This window comes from Bombus huntii, unplaced genomic scaffold, assembly GCF_024542735.1.
Source record: "Bombus huntii isolate Logan2020A unplaced genomic scaffold, iyBomHunt1.1 ctg00000075.1, whole genome shotgun sequence".
NCBI classification, from domain to species: Eukaryota; Metazoa; Arthropoda; class Insecta; order Hymenoptera; family Apidae; genus Bombus; species Bombus huntii.
This window is the reverse complement of record NW_026099333.1, coordinates 347,975-365,283: the sequence shown is the minus strand read 5'-3', so window position 1 is coordinate 365,283 and position 17,309 is coordinate 347,975. Positions and strand designations below refer to the sequence as shown.

The 17,309-nt window shown below is 32.5% G+C and overlaps 3 protein-coding genes and 1 long non-coding RNA gene across 7 annotated transcripts; 2 read left to right on the top strand and 2 right to left on the bottom strand.

The window, feature by feature from the left end:
* Positions 1 to 133: 133 nt before the first annotated feature.
* Positions 134 to 2,910, bottom strand: LOC126876462 (uncharacterized). The gene is made up of 2 exons (XR_007694208.1): positions 2,765 to 2,910; positions 134 to 761 (listed from the first exon to the last, which is right to left on the bottom strand). It is a non-coding gene; the product is annotated as an uncharacterized LOC126876462 (long non-coding RNA).
* Positions 755 to 5,458, top strand: LOC126876451 (katanin p60 ATPase-containing subunit A-like 2). Its single transcript, XM_050639307.1, has 5 exons — positions 755 to 1,652; positions 2,077 to 2,266; positions 2,342 to 2,630; positions 2,774 to 3,146; positions 3,360 to 5,458. Exons 1-4 carry the CDS (start codon positions 1,649 to 1,651, stop codon positions 2,957 to 2,959), a joined length of 669 nt encoding a protein of 222 aa, XP_050495264.1. The 5' UTR covers positions 755 to 1,648; the 3' UTR covers positions 2,960 to 3,146; positions 3,360 to 5,458.
* A 37-nt stretch (positions 5,459 to 5,495) lies between these two features.
* LOC126876442 (survival motor neuron protein-like) lies at positions 5,496 to 6,490 on the bottom strand. Its single transcript, XM_050639298.1, has 5 exons — positions 6,469 to 6,490; positions 5,998 to 6,120; positions 5,823 to 5,922; positions 5,623 to 5,702; positions 5,496 to 5,554 (listed from the first exon to the last, which is right to left on the bottom strand). Exons 1-5 carry the CDS (start codon positions 6,488 to 6,490, stop codon positions 5,496 to 5,498), a joined length of 384 nt encoding a protein of 127 aa, XP_050495255.1.
* Positions 6,491 to 12,583: 6,093 nt separating this feature from the next.
* On the top strand, positions 12,584 to 14,876 carry LOC126876454 (adrenodoxin-like protein 2, mitochondrial). 4 transcript variants are annotated; one of them, XR_007694199.1, is made up of 5 exons: positions 12,584 to 13,343; positions 13,474 to 13,610; positions 13,759 to 13,871; positions 14,036 to 14,279; positions 14,544 to 14,876. XR_007694199.1 is itself a non-coding variant. In XM_050639310.1 (4 exons), the coding sequence occupies exons 1-4, from the start codon at positions 13,195 to 13,197 to the stop codon at positions 14,632 to 14,634; spliced, it is 486 nt and encodes a 161-aa protein (XP_050495267.1). In that variant the 5' UTR covers positions 12,593 to 13,194; the 3' UTR covers positions 14,635 to 14,876. The 4 variants fall into 4 exon arrangements, 1 of the variants encoding a protein (XP_050495267.1); XR_007694198.1 differs by having other exon boundaries at positions 13,474 to 13,664; XR_007694197.1 differs by lacking the exon at positions 13,474 to 13,610 and having other exon boundaries at positions 12,593 to 13,343.
* The last annotated feature ends 2,433 nt before the right edge of the window (positions 14,877 to 17,309 follow it).

The following is a 17,309-nucleotide window of genomic DNA, read 5'->3' as shown; positions in this document are numbered from 1 at the left end:
TTATTCAAAAATTATTCAAAATTCGCTTGATTGATTCACGGCCCGGGACACTTGGGTCATGCCATTTTGGTAATGGACGAAAATGGCAGAAGGAAGAACGACCGTTTTTTTTTCATATTTCTCTTTCCCCGGGAAACGAAAGAATGCCCGAGCACCTTGTTTCATTTCTTCTCGACATCAATTTCAATCTTTTTAAACGAAATATAATCTGAACGATGAAAAGTTCATTCAAATAATGCTCCGCGCCAGACACTTACGAAAATTAAGAAGAAACACGGAAAATTCGCGAATAAAACGGATTTCTTTGTCCCAGTGAGATAATAAATCTCGTACACGTATTGGTTTTTAAAATCAATATATCCACCAATGTGCACTCGTTTAACAAGGGTGATGGAACGTGCCAAAAATCTCTCAAGAGGGTCTTGGCAACGGAAGAGTCGAAAATGTCACAATTATGAATGAAAAATTCGAATAGTTGCTGATTTTACAGTCGAAACCGATAAAGAACTCCAGATATTCCCCCAATTAATTTACAATAAATTCGCGAAAATGATCGATTGCTGACGTCATTGTATTCTAGAAAGATTGTAAAACGATAAGAATTTATTGAAAAAACTTATATTCGATGATAACACTTCTAATAAGAGTACTAAGAGGAGCGATTCTGTACTCACCTTCCTGCCTCGAAGTACCGAACGCAATTAACCGTCCGCCCAGGATGGAACCGTTCGGAACTTTTGTAAGTCACTGCACGGCCGCTGCTTATGGTGGAAATGTAATAGATATAAGTACAGAGCTCGTGAGCGAACTAAAAACGCGATAGAGAAGTAGAGAGAGGATGTTCCGTCCTTGTCTAATGACGCGCACTTGTACAGGAAATATGTAACAGCGGTATACGAGCAGCGTCAGTGTCCACTAGTGTGCATGCCTGATTAAACAAGGACAGGAAGTATCTATACATGGTGTTCTCTTTCTATTTCCATGTTGCATCCATCTTACTATACAGTACACACACTCAGCTATTCTATCATTATATTTGTGCGTTGCTTATGTGTGAACCAAACATTTCCATGACAACAAATCGTTTGTCTCTTGTTTGATGCTCGGTTTTCAACAGAGTTGAAAGAATTTTTTAAGAGAAACGCAATGGACGGGTTGTTTTTAAAGCAATAAACGGAAATTCTCGTATGCATTGAGAAACGATAGGCGATTTGAAAGTGTCACTATGAACGGTGATTTATCGATGCAAGGTAGTATGAATAAGATATTTTATAATCTGCGAAAAAAGGTAAGGAATATTCTAGATTTTAGATTTTAGAATTTCCACGTCACAGACGAGTGTGTTTTGTTATTTGATTTGTAATATTGCTGCAGTTCTCTTAATAGCTGTTCGTTTCATGCGATACTCGCACATAGTATCTATGACTTTTGCTTCTAACAATTTTTATAATTAGGCTGTATCAAATATTTTTAACGTTCGTGTTTCATGAAAAATCATGTGTAACTCGTTGAATTCGCAAATGTAACAAAAAATTACATGAAAAACCTTATATTATTGTAATGAAAAAATAATTATATTAGGAGGAGAGTCGTATTTCGGAACGTCATCGGAACATATTACACCTTGTATGTGATTATTTGGAACACAATGGGTGAGTATATTATAATTAAAATATATTCCTAGTTCCAATTCTTTTGAATAGTGTCAGTGACCAATCGAAATAGAAATCAGTGGACATCATGGAGAGAGAAGGCGAAACCAAATTTGAAAATTCGACATCGGTAATTCAGTAGTTAAGAATAACTCAATCGATTATGTAGATTAACTAGTTATAAACAAATATATGAAGTATAAATTCAAATTATTCTTATCCATCTAAAAATTGGAAATTAAAAAGCAGAAGACAAGAAATTATCTTCGAGGATTTATATAGTAAATACATTCTTTTGCCTGTCTTACCTAGAGATAAAACAGTTGTTTGATGGTTATCTTATAGTGTTCAGTCATTGCGAAAAATATTTTTAATTAGTTAAAAACTATAATTAATTAAAAACTACATTTTTTTATGTATATAGACGTTAGCGATGTATTATTCCGGGAAGCTCGTCTATCTCCCGAACATCGGGTTTGCGACAACATCGATTTGGAAATTATCGTTGCAGAGTATGAAAATTATTACAAGATGAAATTTCAAAAATATCCCATATTGTGTAAGAAAATAACTGGAAGGGAAATGACGAGGGAAGTGACAAATGCAAGCAAAACGTAAGAATTTAAATTATTTAACGATATTAAACGGTATTCAACGTATTCAACGTATCGTATTACAATATGATCCAGTGTTTGTAGAAGTATTGAGACAAAAGCCAAATCTGTTAGTAAACAAGCGAGAAGTGAGCCTGTGAAAGAGACGAATCTACAGCAGAAGATAACTGATGACAATACGAATCATATTAATCTCGCAATGACAGTGACGTCAATATTCCCCAATGAGAGTGATGGACGTTCATCAGAAGAGCTATTTAACGTTCCAATGGAACAATCCATGCAATCGAAGATATTGAAATGCATTGAAAAGCTTTATTCAGATAATCCGGAATTACGAAAGATTGCTGAGGACATCTCATGCGTAAGTTATTTTCGATTAATATACGTATCGTAAAGCTTTTAAACGATAAAATTCCCGTCGATAAACCGTCCAACGTATATCGACGATGACGTGATTTCAGTAACGCTTCAAATATCAAATTACGTAACACTTACTTAATATAGAGAAGACGCCATTTTATCTTTGTATCGTCACAGGAGATCATAGTAAACAAATTAAATGTACATTGGGATGACGTTATAGGCCTAGAGGAATGTAAAACCGCTGTTAAGGAGGCCGTTGTGTATCCCCTTAAGTATCCTATCTTTTTTGATGGCCCGTTTTCCCCCTGGAAAGGTATTTTGCTGTAAGGCCCACCTGGTACAGGTAAGATACTCGTATTCTTTTCATTTCTGTACGTGTTTACAAGAAATATACAAAACAGGGAAAACGAAGTTAGCGAAGGTAGTCGCGACAGAATGCCATTGCACCTTTTTTAACATAAATGCCAGCTCATTGGTCAGCAAATGGAGAGGCGATTCCGAGAAGTATATACGTGTAAGTTGCTTTGTCTATGTAAGTTTCTTTGTTCCTTTGTCTATGAAGGAGAGATTCTAGGTATAAAAAGATTTGATTTTATTTTTCGTCATTTATATATAAATAGAATAGTTGTTTGGAAAACGAAATGATATCATATTCGTGATGAGGCAATGAATTTAAGGAATTTCGAATATAATATTTAATGAATAATACATTTGTTAAACTGAACAGGTTTTATTTGAACTTGCCTATAGTCATTCGCCTACAATTATTTTTATCGACGAGATTGACTGGATCGCCACAAATAAAGGAGACTGTATATTGTCTGAACCTGCAAAGAGATTCAGATCAGAACTTCTTTCTAGATTGGATGGATTAGTGTCTAATGAGAATTCTAATGTAGTTCTTCTGGCTACAACTAATTCCCCTTGGTACGTATATCACGTTATTTCAATGTTTTCTAAGTAGAAAATATCGTAATATTTCTCCAAATTCCAAATATGTTATTGTGTTGTTTGAAGTATTCCTTCATTATTATTAGTATAATAGAACGATAATATTTATTGTAAATATGTTATTAGGATTTGATTGATTGGCATTGATGCAGCTTTACTCAGGCATCTCGAAAAGCAAATATACGTATCATTACCCAATGAAGTTGCTCGACTTGGTATATTCAAATTATACCTTAGCAACCACTTATTAGAAAATACAGATATTGTAAACCACATAGTAAAATGTACTGAAAGATATTCTTGTGCAGATATAAAATTGCTTTGTAAGCAAGCGTGGCTACTAGAAATAAGCCCGATATGGAGGAGACTTGAAAAGAAAGAAACACCTGTTACCACTTTGAAATATGAATTAAAAAGTTATGAAATATTAGCAAAATTGTTAAAAAAAATGTCACCTACAGTTATGCAAATAGATAAATATGATACGTGGAACAAATAAATACGCAATCGTAAGGACAGATATTGAAAAATATAAATAAATGGATTATCGTTCGAGAAATCATTCGCATGTGTGTGCATGTGTGTTCGCGCACGCGCTATAGGCTAAGTTTAAAATGTTCGGTTGTATTATATCCTTGTATTATATATGTCGGTGATGAAAGGAAAACCGGAGCCTTCCCTTTGCAATTTTGAGGAAGCCTTCTAATGCTTTAGCCTAGATTTTATCATAACTGTAATTAAGCAATTGTTATTTGTAATTGTTTGATATTTGTGAAAGCGAAAGTGGGTTCGAGGTGACAACTGGTCGCCGAACGTAGCCACGGTCACGGGATAAACGTTTTGCCTGACGAAGGTGTGGATCGGTTGTATTGTTCTCCCTAGAAATCACATAGAATTGTACTTTAGAGATGTCGATATAATGGGACACACGTTGTATTAGGAATCAATCTCCAGACAGAAACTGCCTAGTAACGGCGTTTGAATCTTTCTCGATGTTTCCAAAGAGTATACAACAAACTTTTGACAGAAATTGCCTAGCAACAACGATTGGAACCTTCTCGATGTTTCCAGCGAGCATATAACAAACAAATGCAGTCGTATAGCGAAAAAGATTTTCATCAGATATTCATTCGTGTGATCGCCTTGGAAAGTGATACATCGAGCAATTTACCGAGTGTCTTAGCAATCGTATTTTTTTGTGTTTAAAATTATTCTACGCATAGTAAAAAGTTATCCCGTTGACCGTGGATTCGTTTGAACCCAGGAACATTGTTAATAGCGTTAATTAAATTCATTATTCGTTAAATTTATTATTCGTAAAACATATTATTCGTTACTCTTATTATTCGTTAAACTTATTATTCTTTAATCTAATCATTAGTTAAACTTATCATTTGTTAATCTTATCATTCATTAAACTCAATATTCATAATATTTTGCAAAATCTTGTATATTCGCGTAAATATAATCTCTGTTTCGTAAAACAATGGCTAATTATTCGTTCCTCTTATTGTTCGTTAAACTTATTAATCTTTAATCTAATTATTAGTTAAACTTATCGTTTGTTAATCTTATTATTTATTAAACTCATTATTCATAATATTTTGTAAAATCTTGTTTATTCGCGTAAATATATTCTCTGTTTCGTAAAACAATGGCTAATTCAAACGAAGGATCATTACGCGCCTTAAATCCTAATGATAACCCGACATATATATGTGAGTGTATTTTATCAAAAATATGTTTTTTATGTTTTCTTATCTTAGTAATTATTTTTAAAAAAGTCTTAAAGTCTTATATGAAAATAAAGCTGTTCTTTATTTCAAATAATTGAAGTAAATAAATACAATGAGTTTTATATTTTATTATATCTTATATTATTGTTATATTGTTATTGAAAAAATTGATATAATCAACAGTTCTTCCTGTTCTCTTGATTGTTTCTTGCTTGTTTCAAACCATGATAATAACCTACAAAAGAAATAACATAGTCCATTGAAAATTTAATATACAATAAAATACTTATATGAAATAATTACCTGTGTAATATACCATGTAACCACTAATATACCATGACATCAACATACTTGAAAGTGCGTCTGTATCATTATCTGGTAATCTAGTACATTTTATTAAAATTTCGTATTTTTTTTCCAAATAAAATGTTAAACTTATTCCAAATTACTTATTAATATTAGAAGTATTCAGCATTCCATTAGAATTTTTAAATTGTACTTACTTGGCCATTAATTGTGGTGGTAAAGGAGGTGCAGGTGGCATTATATCAGTCATCGAATTGAAAGATGGTCCCGGTATGAAGTGATGTTTATACGCATTTGCTTCTTCAGAGTCACAATCCATTTTTTCTACATTATATTTTTTCGAATTTACATTTGTAGAAAAATTAGTCTCACAAGTCTCATCGTTCTCTTCATTGAATTTATCTTCCAAAGCTTTCTTTTGTTGTGCTATTTGACTTTGCAAACCTTCTGATTCTAAAAGAGAACTCAACTCGACTTTCTCTGTATTACCATAGCCTAAACACAGAGTAAAAGAAATTTTTGTCATTTAATAGAATGACTGAGTGCCATTCGGTTACTGTCCTTACAGGCAATGTATTAGAATTTCCCGTGCATAAATGTATATGTATAAATGTTTGCCTTGATATATGTAGTAATAATCACTTGTCTAATGAGGAGAATTATATTCCAAGCAGCTCATAATGAACAATAAGTAACATGCATGTTTATGGTTCATGACCCTATATCCCACGGGTCTCCCCATAGACATTGACAGGTACTCCTGCCCAGTTAAGGACCTGCTGAATGACACTGTGATAGACTATGCGAAAGCCTTTACTTCATATATATATGTATTTTTAGTACATTTCTTAATTGACATAACCATTATGCTAAAGGTATTACCTACAAATTTTACAACACACGTGCTGTTGAGGTTATTCGGTGTGTAAACAGAGAAAACACGTGGATAAATTGTAAGGTAGAAAATATATTTAAATAGAAGTGTAATAAGTAAAAATACAATTTGAGCTGGTCCAGATCCGCACGCTAGCTGTGTTACCTAATAACTGAAAAACCCCGAAGCCAACGTCGCCTGTCTACTGTTTATGGCCTGACTTCGTCGCAGTCTTTTGTCTACACGCTGTCGATGGCTTCAGTGCTTGAGAAAACTAAAAAAGACCAGATGTAGAGTTTTCTTAGAAGTGAACTTCAACACCCTCCCTAAAACTCTACATCCCTACAAACAATTATCTCAAATTTACAAATTATCTCTTAATATTTTCTAACTCTTGTCGTAAATATCTGAAAATTAATTTGTCAATGCCTTCTCAAGTACATTTGCCAGCCGCCTTTCTCTTTTCCATACAAATTAATTTATTACACAAAAAAAAAAAAAAACTAGAAGACTAAACAGATCATGTAGAGTTTTTCCTCTTTTTGTTTGAGAAGTAATAATCACTTCGACACCCTCCCTAAAAACTCTACATGTTTACAAACAATTACATCTTAATATCTTTTTTACTTTTCAAACCTAACTTTTTCCTTAAATATTCAAATCTCGGTTTTGGCAATGCCTTTGTACATATATCCGCCAATTGCTCTTCGCTTGTTACATACGTTATATCAATTTCGCCTCTATTGTATAAATCTCGCAAGAAATGATATCTTACGTCAATATGCTTACTTCTTTGATGGAATTCTGGATTCTTAATTAATTTCACGGCACTAGTATTGTCTACACATAGCATATACTTAAGGATCTCTAATTTACATTCAAGAAATATTTTCTTTAGCCACATAATTTCTTTCGCTCCTGAGGCTGCACTGACATATTCAGCTTCGGTCGTAGATAAAGCTATACATTGTTGTCGCTTACATTGCCATGTGATGGCCGCATTCGCATACTTACATACAACGCCTGATGTCGACTTTTTTGTTTCTTTGTCGCCTGCATAGTCAGCGTCGCTAAAGGTTTCGAGACTGCCTGCTTTTGTATATAAGAGTCCCATGTCTGCGGTCCCTTTTATGTAGCGCAAAATTCGTTTGACTAATTTCCATTGATACTGGTTTGGATTCTCTAAGTGTCTCGCCGCTATATTTATTGCAAAACTAATATCTGGCCTACTTACGGTTTGTAAAAACATTAAGTTCCCTACGGCTTCTCTGTATGGTGCGTTACAATCATTATCGCCTATGTTACTTTCGTTCCAATTAGTCTCGATAGGTGTAGAAACACTGTTTGCCTCATTCATATTAAATTTTTCCAATATGTTTTCGATATACCTACTCTGATGAATGAATATTGAACCATCTTCTAATCTATTAATTTCAAGTCCAAGAAAACTCTTTACTTCTTTCGAACTCGTAATTTTGAATTCTTTATTTAAATCATCGAAGAATTTATCAATTAAAGATTCGTCTGAAGCTGCTACCAGTCCATCGTCTACGTATATGGTCATCAACATTAATTTGTCGTCTTCTGTATAAATATAAAAACAAGGATCTGCGTTACTCTGATAAAATTTTAAGTTCGAGATAAATTTTGTGAAACGTTCCGTCCAACATCTTGGAGACTGCTTTAAGCCATATAGGCTTTTTAGCAATTTACAAACCCGATTTGTACCATCATCATAACCTTTAGGTTGTTTCATATAAATATCTTCTTTCAGACTTCCATATAAGAATGCGGTTTTAATGTCGAACTGTCCGAGGTGTAAATTATTTTTGGCTGCAATACTGAGCATTAATCTAATTGTGTCAAACCGAGCAACGGGACTATATGTTTCCTTATAATCTATGCCTTCTTTCTGTGAACACCCTCTTATTACAAGTCGCGCTTTGTATCGTTCCGAGTTGTCCGGATTTAGCTTTATCGTTAAAACCCACCTATTGCTAAGTACCTTCTGATCTTTAGGTTTTTCTACAAGTATCCACGTCTTATTTTCATGGTGCGATTTCATTTCATCATTCATAGCTGTTTCCCATAACTCTTTCTTTTCGGATCTCATCGCTTCGTTAAAATCCACCGGTAATTTTTCCGCCACGTACGTTACTGGGTTACCATAAAAATCGGTTCGTTTGATCTTATCTCTATCTCTCAATTGTCTCACATTGTCGCTAGTTCCATGAGGTTGTTTTTCATGTTCACTCTCTGCACTTTCATACGTACATGCTCTATCGCTCTGCGCACTCACATCTTCGCGCTCGACAATTTTCGGTAAACTTAATTTTACGAATTTCGCATTTTCTAGTTCAGGCTTAAATATTACGTCACGGCTTAATATTACATTTTTTACTGTTGGCACGTACACTCGATACCCTCGTCCGTCATCTAAATAGCCTACCAAATATCCTTTGTTAGCCTTTTTGTCAAGTTTTGTCCTTTTCTCCGCAGGTATGTGAGCAAAGCACTCAGTACCGAAAACCCTAAACTTTTCTAAATTCGGCGGTTTCCCGTACCACAGTTCATATGGTGTTTTCTTATCTTGTCTTGTCGGCCCCGTCTTATTTATGACATGTACTGCTGTGTTCATGGCTTCGGCCCATAAGAACAGCGGTAGATTTGGTTTCGAATATAGCATCGACCGACCTGCCTCTACTATTGTTCTATTTTCCCTTTCTGCGACACCATTCTGTTCAGGAGTGTATGGGACGTTAATCGTGTGCCTAATTCCCTGACTTCTTAAAAATTCTTTGACTTCTTTATTTTGGAATTCTTTCCCTCCATCACTATGAATTTCTTTAATTTTATCCTTAAATTGATTTTCAACTTCTAGGCAAAAGGTTTTTAGTTTTTCAATTACTTCTGACTTACGTCGTAAGAAGTAAATCTTTGTGAATTTTGAAAAATCATCTTTAAATGTCAGAAAATACAGTTTCTTGCCTAATGACTCGACTTCCATAGGTCCACATACATCCATATAAATAATTTCGCGAGGTTTAGTCGCCCGATTGATTTTCTCGTGAAAACTCGATCTATGCTGTTTCCCGTACGCGCAACCTTCACAGAAAAAGTTATTATCCTCTACAACTTTCATATTTGAATTCTTTAAGAATTCTTTAACATGTCTGATGTTCTGATGACATAGCCGTTCGTGCCATAACTGCAATGTGTCCGCGTTTGACTCCGCTCTATTGCTAAAATTACAAACTGACGGTATGATAACTCGCATATCTACTTTATACAAATTTCCGATAACAGAACCTCTTGCTATTATTTTCTGATTTTGTAAAAATATGCAATTGGTTCCTTCCTTTGAAATACAAAAATCTATGCCCCTTCTTGCGACAGATCTAATCGAAAACAAATTTCTTTTCATACCTGGTACGTATAGAACATCGTTCATTGTACATGTTACCCATTTGCCGTCCACAAAAGTCTCTACTCTGATTTTTCCTTTGCCGCACGCATCCATGAACGGACCATCGCCGATCTCTATCTTCACCGTGTTATCGAATTCTTCGAAAACGCTGAACCATTCCCGTCGTCCTGTCATGTGATCCGTAGCTCCTGAGTCGATTATCCAAACATCAGCGTTTGCCGTTTGTATCGCTGAGGTACTTCCTAATAGACCAATTCCGCTGTGATCCCGATTTTGGTTTCTAGGTTCCTGGTTGTCTCTATTGTTGCTTCTTTTGTTATTTTTAAAACAGTTTTTGCTGGTGTGGCCTTTCCTTTTGCATATAAAGCATCTAAAGCAATCCTTCTTTAGATGACCAACTTTTCCACAGTTAAAGCAACTTGGTCCTTGTTTCTCGTATTCACGTTTACTTGACTGCTTCTGCTGTTCCCTTTTATAATTATTACCTTTTGTTACCAGTGCCACCGATGTTTCCTGGTCGTCTTTCTTCCATCTAATTTCTTCCGTCATCAGCCTGGTACTAAGCCTGTCTAAGGTCTTCTTTTCTTCTTCCACGGAATCCCACGCACTGTGAAAATGATCGAATTTGTTTGGTAACACCGATAAAATGCGTGTTATCAGCATTTTCTCGCCAATTTCACTCCCAAGGACTTTCATCTTCGCCGCTATGAGTTCCAACTTTGATAGGTTGTAAGAGACATTTTCAGATTCTTCCCATTTAAAATCGAAGAACTGCTTCTGGACCATATTTAAATTCTCATCCGACTTCATGTCATATACTGTATTCAGCTTTTTCCACATTTCATGTGCTGTCGTGCAACATAAAAGAAGATCCAACGGTTTCTTTCCTACTGAGGTCACGATTAATTTTCTCGCTAATCGATCTGCTTTCAAAAATCTTCCACGAGCGATTTCTTTCTCCGCGCTGTTACCTGGATGACACAAATTCTCTTCACACACGTTGATCAGGTCGTCATCTTCCTCCAAAAGTGTACGCATAACAAAACGCCACTGGAGCCAATTTTCTTCGCCGCGTAACATCTCGACCTTCGCACTTGCTGATTCCATTTTAGCACTATCCCTTATTTTACTAAGCACAACACTTTAACAATTTATTCATTTCACGTTGCTACCTTGCAATTTACAGCCCTGGGCCCATAACCTGTTGAGGTTATTCGGTGTGTAAACAGAGAAAACACGTGGATAAATTGTAAGGTAGAAAATATATTTAAATAGAAGTGTAATAAGTAAAAATACAATTTGAGCTGGTCCAGATCCGCACGCTAGCTGTGTTACCTAATAACTGAAAAACCCCGAAGCCAACGTCGCCTGTCTACTGTTTATGGCCTGACTTCGTCGCAGTCTTTTGTCTACACGCTGTCGATGGCTTCAGTGCTTGAGAAAACTAAAAAAGACCAGATGTAGAGTTTTCTTAGAAGTGGTAACCACTTCAACACGTGCCATTGTTTTCGTAAATTTTTGATATTATAGCTTCATAAGTTTCTCCATCCTCTGAGTATATTGCACGATAAGATGCTCCTATGATCCATTTCTATAGAGAGAAGATGTGTATACAAATAAATATAAGTAAATAGCAAAATAAAATAATTTGCTTCTTAATCAATATATTTAATAATATTCTGTATCAAATTTGTAATATTCTATCAAAATCACAACCTTGTGTAATTTACTTGCGTGTTTAGGCTGCTTAAGATTTTGTAGGTTTTCTTTCGGTTGAGAATTTCCAACATCCATTCCCATTCGCTTGATAACTTCTTCTTTTGCTAAATATATTGCTTTGTCATATGCTTCTATTAATGCACTATCATCTCAAACATTATCATTGGCTGTGTCTGTATCCTTTTGAGATAGCAAATTATACGTTATTAATATTGATACAAGTATTTTATTATCAAACTATTGCAAATTATCATATATGTCATTTTTCAAAAATTGACTAAAAGGTAGTGGATACTGTTAATTACTATTATGCTAAGATCTTGTACTAAAATAATGTTAAAACCATTACGTTTCCATTACCATACATACGTTTCCATTTCCTCGTATAAAAAGAACATTCATATCATCTGCCATTTTAAAATAACATCATTTAAATATTGAATTTGCTTCTGAAATATTAATTTGTCTCATTTCTTTAACTCTAACACATTGTAAACAATGATGACATTATACCAACTATAATACTAAAAATCTATTCCCCATTCATTCGAAAGATTGTTTTTTGAAGCAAGGTTAACATTGAATGTTCCCAAACTTCAATAACTGTATTTTACTTTCTTTACAATATCTAACAATATATTAGAATACTATAAAAAAATATTGTATGCACAAGAAACTGTTTATAGCGAAATAGCAAAAGAATTAATCACATATTATAACTAAAACGAGATTGTTAAGTAGATTATATTATACTGCATATGCGTTAGTGTTTCAGCTGGTAAATATAGTTTTTATATCTGAAGATAAATAAGATTTAATTCTATAAAATTGCATAATGAATTATACATATATCTATTACTATTCGTATTTCCCCTTAGTTGTATGTTGTCAATAGCATCAATCACGAACATATAAATAAATATAGAAGAAATCGTTCGGAAATGGAAAGGGAAAAATGAACATGGAAGACAAGAAAGTTTTCTTCATGTTTAGCGTATGCGTGATACGCTTTGAATGTCTCAGATAAAGATAAAGATACTCTGCTCATTTCTATTTGTTCCGCAGAACGAGAAATTTGTTGTCTTTCATATTGGTTTTTACGATTCAATTTTTGGGCAGTTTTCCCTAGCGAGTGTCGGTCCCTGTTTGATATAACCAGACCGTAATTTATACAGATATGTATTATAGATATATATTTGTAAAACTGAAATCAGATGAAATAAATGTTGCCTGAGGTTTTAAACGTTTAATAAAAACAATATTTCATTTGGAAAAAATGTAAGATATGTAAAATTACACATTGATCATTTTGCTGGTCTTGTATCATAAAACGTGTGGCCCGAAGAGCACGTGTCCGGTAGAGATACGTCACTTGTGTTAGGAATCGTTTTATAACCTATCACAGTAAAGGAACGTCCCAGTATAGCAGCCGAAGAATGCCGTGGAAGTTTTTGTACAAAGTACAATTGATCTACAATTGATATTTTCCGCAATACTTATCTGGTGTTCGGTCAGGGTGTCCCATACTCATGATATTTATAACAGTGGAATGGCGTTAGTAAATCAATTACAAAAATTTTCGAGATCAATTCTCGGTATTGCATCAAATTATTCAAAATATACAAGCAACACAACGTTGCCCTTTTTGCAGGCAACAAGAGGAATATCGACCACGCAACCACTTTCAGAAAAACAAGAGTAAGTGATACAAATTTTCTTGTGCTTTCCTTCTTTTTTTAATAGAATTTCAGTACTTGCCTTCCAATATAAAATTGGTGTCAAAATAATAATGCTAATAATAATGTCTAAGAAATTTTTCTCTTTGTAGGAGTATAACATCTAGAAAAATAACATAGTATTAATAGAATAGTATTAATAAGAACAACATTGACAGTGAACAACTAAAAATATAACACTGTTATAAATATATGATATACGAATTTTATTTATGTATTATTAAGACAAGTATATCTTATTTTTAAATTATTTCTATTATCATAAGTGATACATATAATTAAGGTATAATTAAGAGAAGATTAATTGAAGAAACACAAAAAATAAAGAAAATAATTATATTGAAATAATTTTTATCTTTCATAAATATTATTTTCAGAGTAAATATAACGTTTGTTAAAGCAAGTGGAGAGAGAATCAAAGCAAAAGGGAAAGTAGGAGATACTATATTAGACATAGTAGTAAATAATGAAATTGATTTAGGTGGATATGGTATGTTTTAAAGAAGCATAATTTACTTAATTTAAAATAAATAATTTTGAGGTAGAAAATATTTGAAAATTTTCATTTTTATCAAGTTTAATATTCTTATTATTTTTAACTTTTGATACTTTATTATATAAGTATGTTGTAATCTTAAAATATAATTGATATAGGTGCTTGTGAAGGAACATTAACTTGTAGTACGTGCCGTTTAATATTTTCGAAAGAAGTTTATGATGCACTTCCTGACAAACCAACAGATGAAGAATTAGACATGTTGGATTTAGCATATGAATTAACAGATACGTTATAATCAGTAATATTAATAATCAGTATCAAATCATTCACATTATTAATTCTATTACCTTTTAATATTTTATAAAGTGAATTTTTCTATTTAAATTTATGTAAAAACAGGTTAGTATTGGGTATTTCGAAATCTGCATCTCAATGTAGAATTTCAAATCGCTATCTCTGAATACTACGAAACTGAAATTATAATAAATTTTCATAGTTTTTTATTTATGACCCTATAATCATTACAAATCTATGTTGGAATTAGCATATTTACAATGTTGATTTTCAAATGGATAAATAGAAATCTTATTGTGTATTAGTATTAATTTGTATAGCAATAAATATATTTATTGACATATTCAGTTATATAATATTTAATCTCAGGTCACGGCTAGGCTGTCAAATAGTAATGTCTAAGGAACTAGATGGAATTGAGGTAAGAGTTCCATCAACAATTAATGATGCAAGAGCATAACTGAAATTATCTATAGGTTTTTGAAAATTTGTATACAATGTTATACATCTCTTGTTAAAAAACCCTTGTTATAATTATTAAAATATTGGTATTAAAAAAATATAATAAAGAATCTTGTGTTTAAATGTGAAGCTTATATATATACATATGTTATAGTATAATTGCAATTTTGATATTTGTACATTGCCATTGTAAAAGGCCTATCCAATTATGAAGAAAATATATCTTTTATTTTTAATATACAGGGTGTTAATTTTAAAACGTTCATCTAAATTATTTTCGTTACTATTAAAGATAAGAAGAAATTACTAAGGAAGACTTAAATGGTTTTAAGATGTGTACTTGGTTATGATAAAAAAGACTCTTGTGGAATAAATTTTGCAACTTCTGAAGGATTAGATAAAAGCTTAGAACCTAAAAAATAATTTGAAATTAATTTCGTTTAGATATACTGTTTGATTTCTTAGCTATGGGCAAGTTTAAAAGATCATCAAACTCATGGTCAACAAAACAACAGAAATGTACATGCAATGCTTTTTCGTTTCACAACAAGTTATCTGACACTATCATCATTTTCGTGGCACATGCAACATTATCGATTCAGTATAGTAATGTTTTGGATTAAAACAAATGTCTCGACATTGGAGCAAAATATTTCAACCTTTAAGGACTAAAATTAAAACTTATGAGTTTGTTTATAATTTTAATAGATTTTATTAATATTGTGTTTACTGGTTTATTAATTACAAGAAAGTTTGTAAAAGACTGAAGTTTTACGTAAAAAGTGCAAATATTCTTTCAACAAAATTAGTCAAATCACATCATTATTTATACATATTGTATATAAATAAAATATGCGGAGATATTACTTTACCCTAGAATTAAAATTCAATAATATTGAAGAATCTTATTTATTCAGATTTTGTACATTATCGCTTCTAACCTCGGATAATAGAACAACAAATTAAATATTTTTAAACAAAAAACTTTGTTCCTTTGTTTGATTTCCCTTGCTCGCGTTTCTTAACTACTTAGATATAAAATACTTACGTTTTCGAAAATTCATACTTCACAAGCTACTAAACGCTTTATCTGTTCAGAATAATTTATTGTTTTCTTAACTAGGTACATACCAAATACATCTATTAAGTTGGTATTTCTCATAATTACCAGTACATAAAGCTAAAACACTTTTGTACTATGCTTGTTATACATGGATCTAACAAATAATTTAACTTGTGTATTGTCGTTTGTATATTTTGTTACGTGTAAAATATTCTATTTCTACACTACTTACAAGTTCGATAAAGTGTACATTACACATCGTGAAATTTACATATTTTCACTTGGTTACCCTGCCCAATTCGAATATAATTCAGAACGTATGTGCTATATTTATATATTCTGCATTTGTTTTGTATATTATGTACACTGATCTGATCTTTGTAAACGCGAGTTTTACGATATTAATGAGAAATTTGCCAATTTAATGGAAGTTGTTAATTTTTTCTGGCACGTTTCACGTTAGCAGACATGTTTCTTAAGTTACAGTCGAAAAGTGTTTTTATGTAAAAGAATAGGAATGATCAAGTTATTTTAAGATGACAAGATATTTCACGTCTTCTATTTAAATATAGCGTTAAATTTTAATTCCGTCAATTCGTATATACTCATACATCGAATTTCCTTTTCTCATGTCATTTCTTTTCTTTCATTTCACATTTAATTACAAAGATAAAGTGTAAGTACGTTCCTCATAAAATTAATATCAAATGTCGCAAAATATACAAAAGTAAACTAAGAAGAGGGGTACATATTATTACACAAACTGTCGTTCATATTGCATATGTACATATGCAGTATAAAAACAATACTTTCTAGTTTTTAATCTCTTGTTTAAATAATCCTAATATCTAAATTTGTATCGGTCATTGATTCGATATAACTGCGTTTATTGGAAGTAATTAAGCTATAGCCTGCGCACAAGAGAAGAAGGAACAAACACATATAGTATACACGCTTAAATAACAAAATTAATGTGAAAACTCTTTTGGATTATTTTCAGCCATTGTCAATCTTATTGTCAATACTACATGCTTGAAGTAGAAGGAGGGGTACAGAGAAAAAGACTTTTTCTCAGCAAATATAATCGTTACTCAATTATTTTGTTCAACAGTTTTACAAATCTCCCAAAAATAAACGAGAATACGAAAATACACTGAACATTGTGTGTATGGTTATTTATAAAATCCCCTTGAAATAGTTGCGATCGCGGATCACATAAACAAACGAATCTGTCATTCTACAGAGTACCTTTTTCGGTGAAATTATGCAAACGTAAATGTAACTTCGGTAGAACTCCTCGAGAACTTGTAAGCTTATATCACTCTGACCCAACCAGTCCACTCTAAAGTGTATAATTTATAAAAGGGGATTATATTAATACGCGGAGGATGTGGTAGGTGGTAAGTTTTGCATATGAATGTTTGTTGATACAACGAATGGTTAAATGGAGGTTTTCATGAATGTGATAAGGACTAGATCGAATGTTTTAACACTTATAACTAGAATGCGTATTTTTATACAAGTTTGTAGTTTTACGAACATAATCAAAGAAATAAAATTTTAATCGAGATTTATTTTCTTATATACGTATATTTTAGCGCATTTTATGC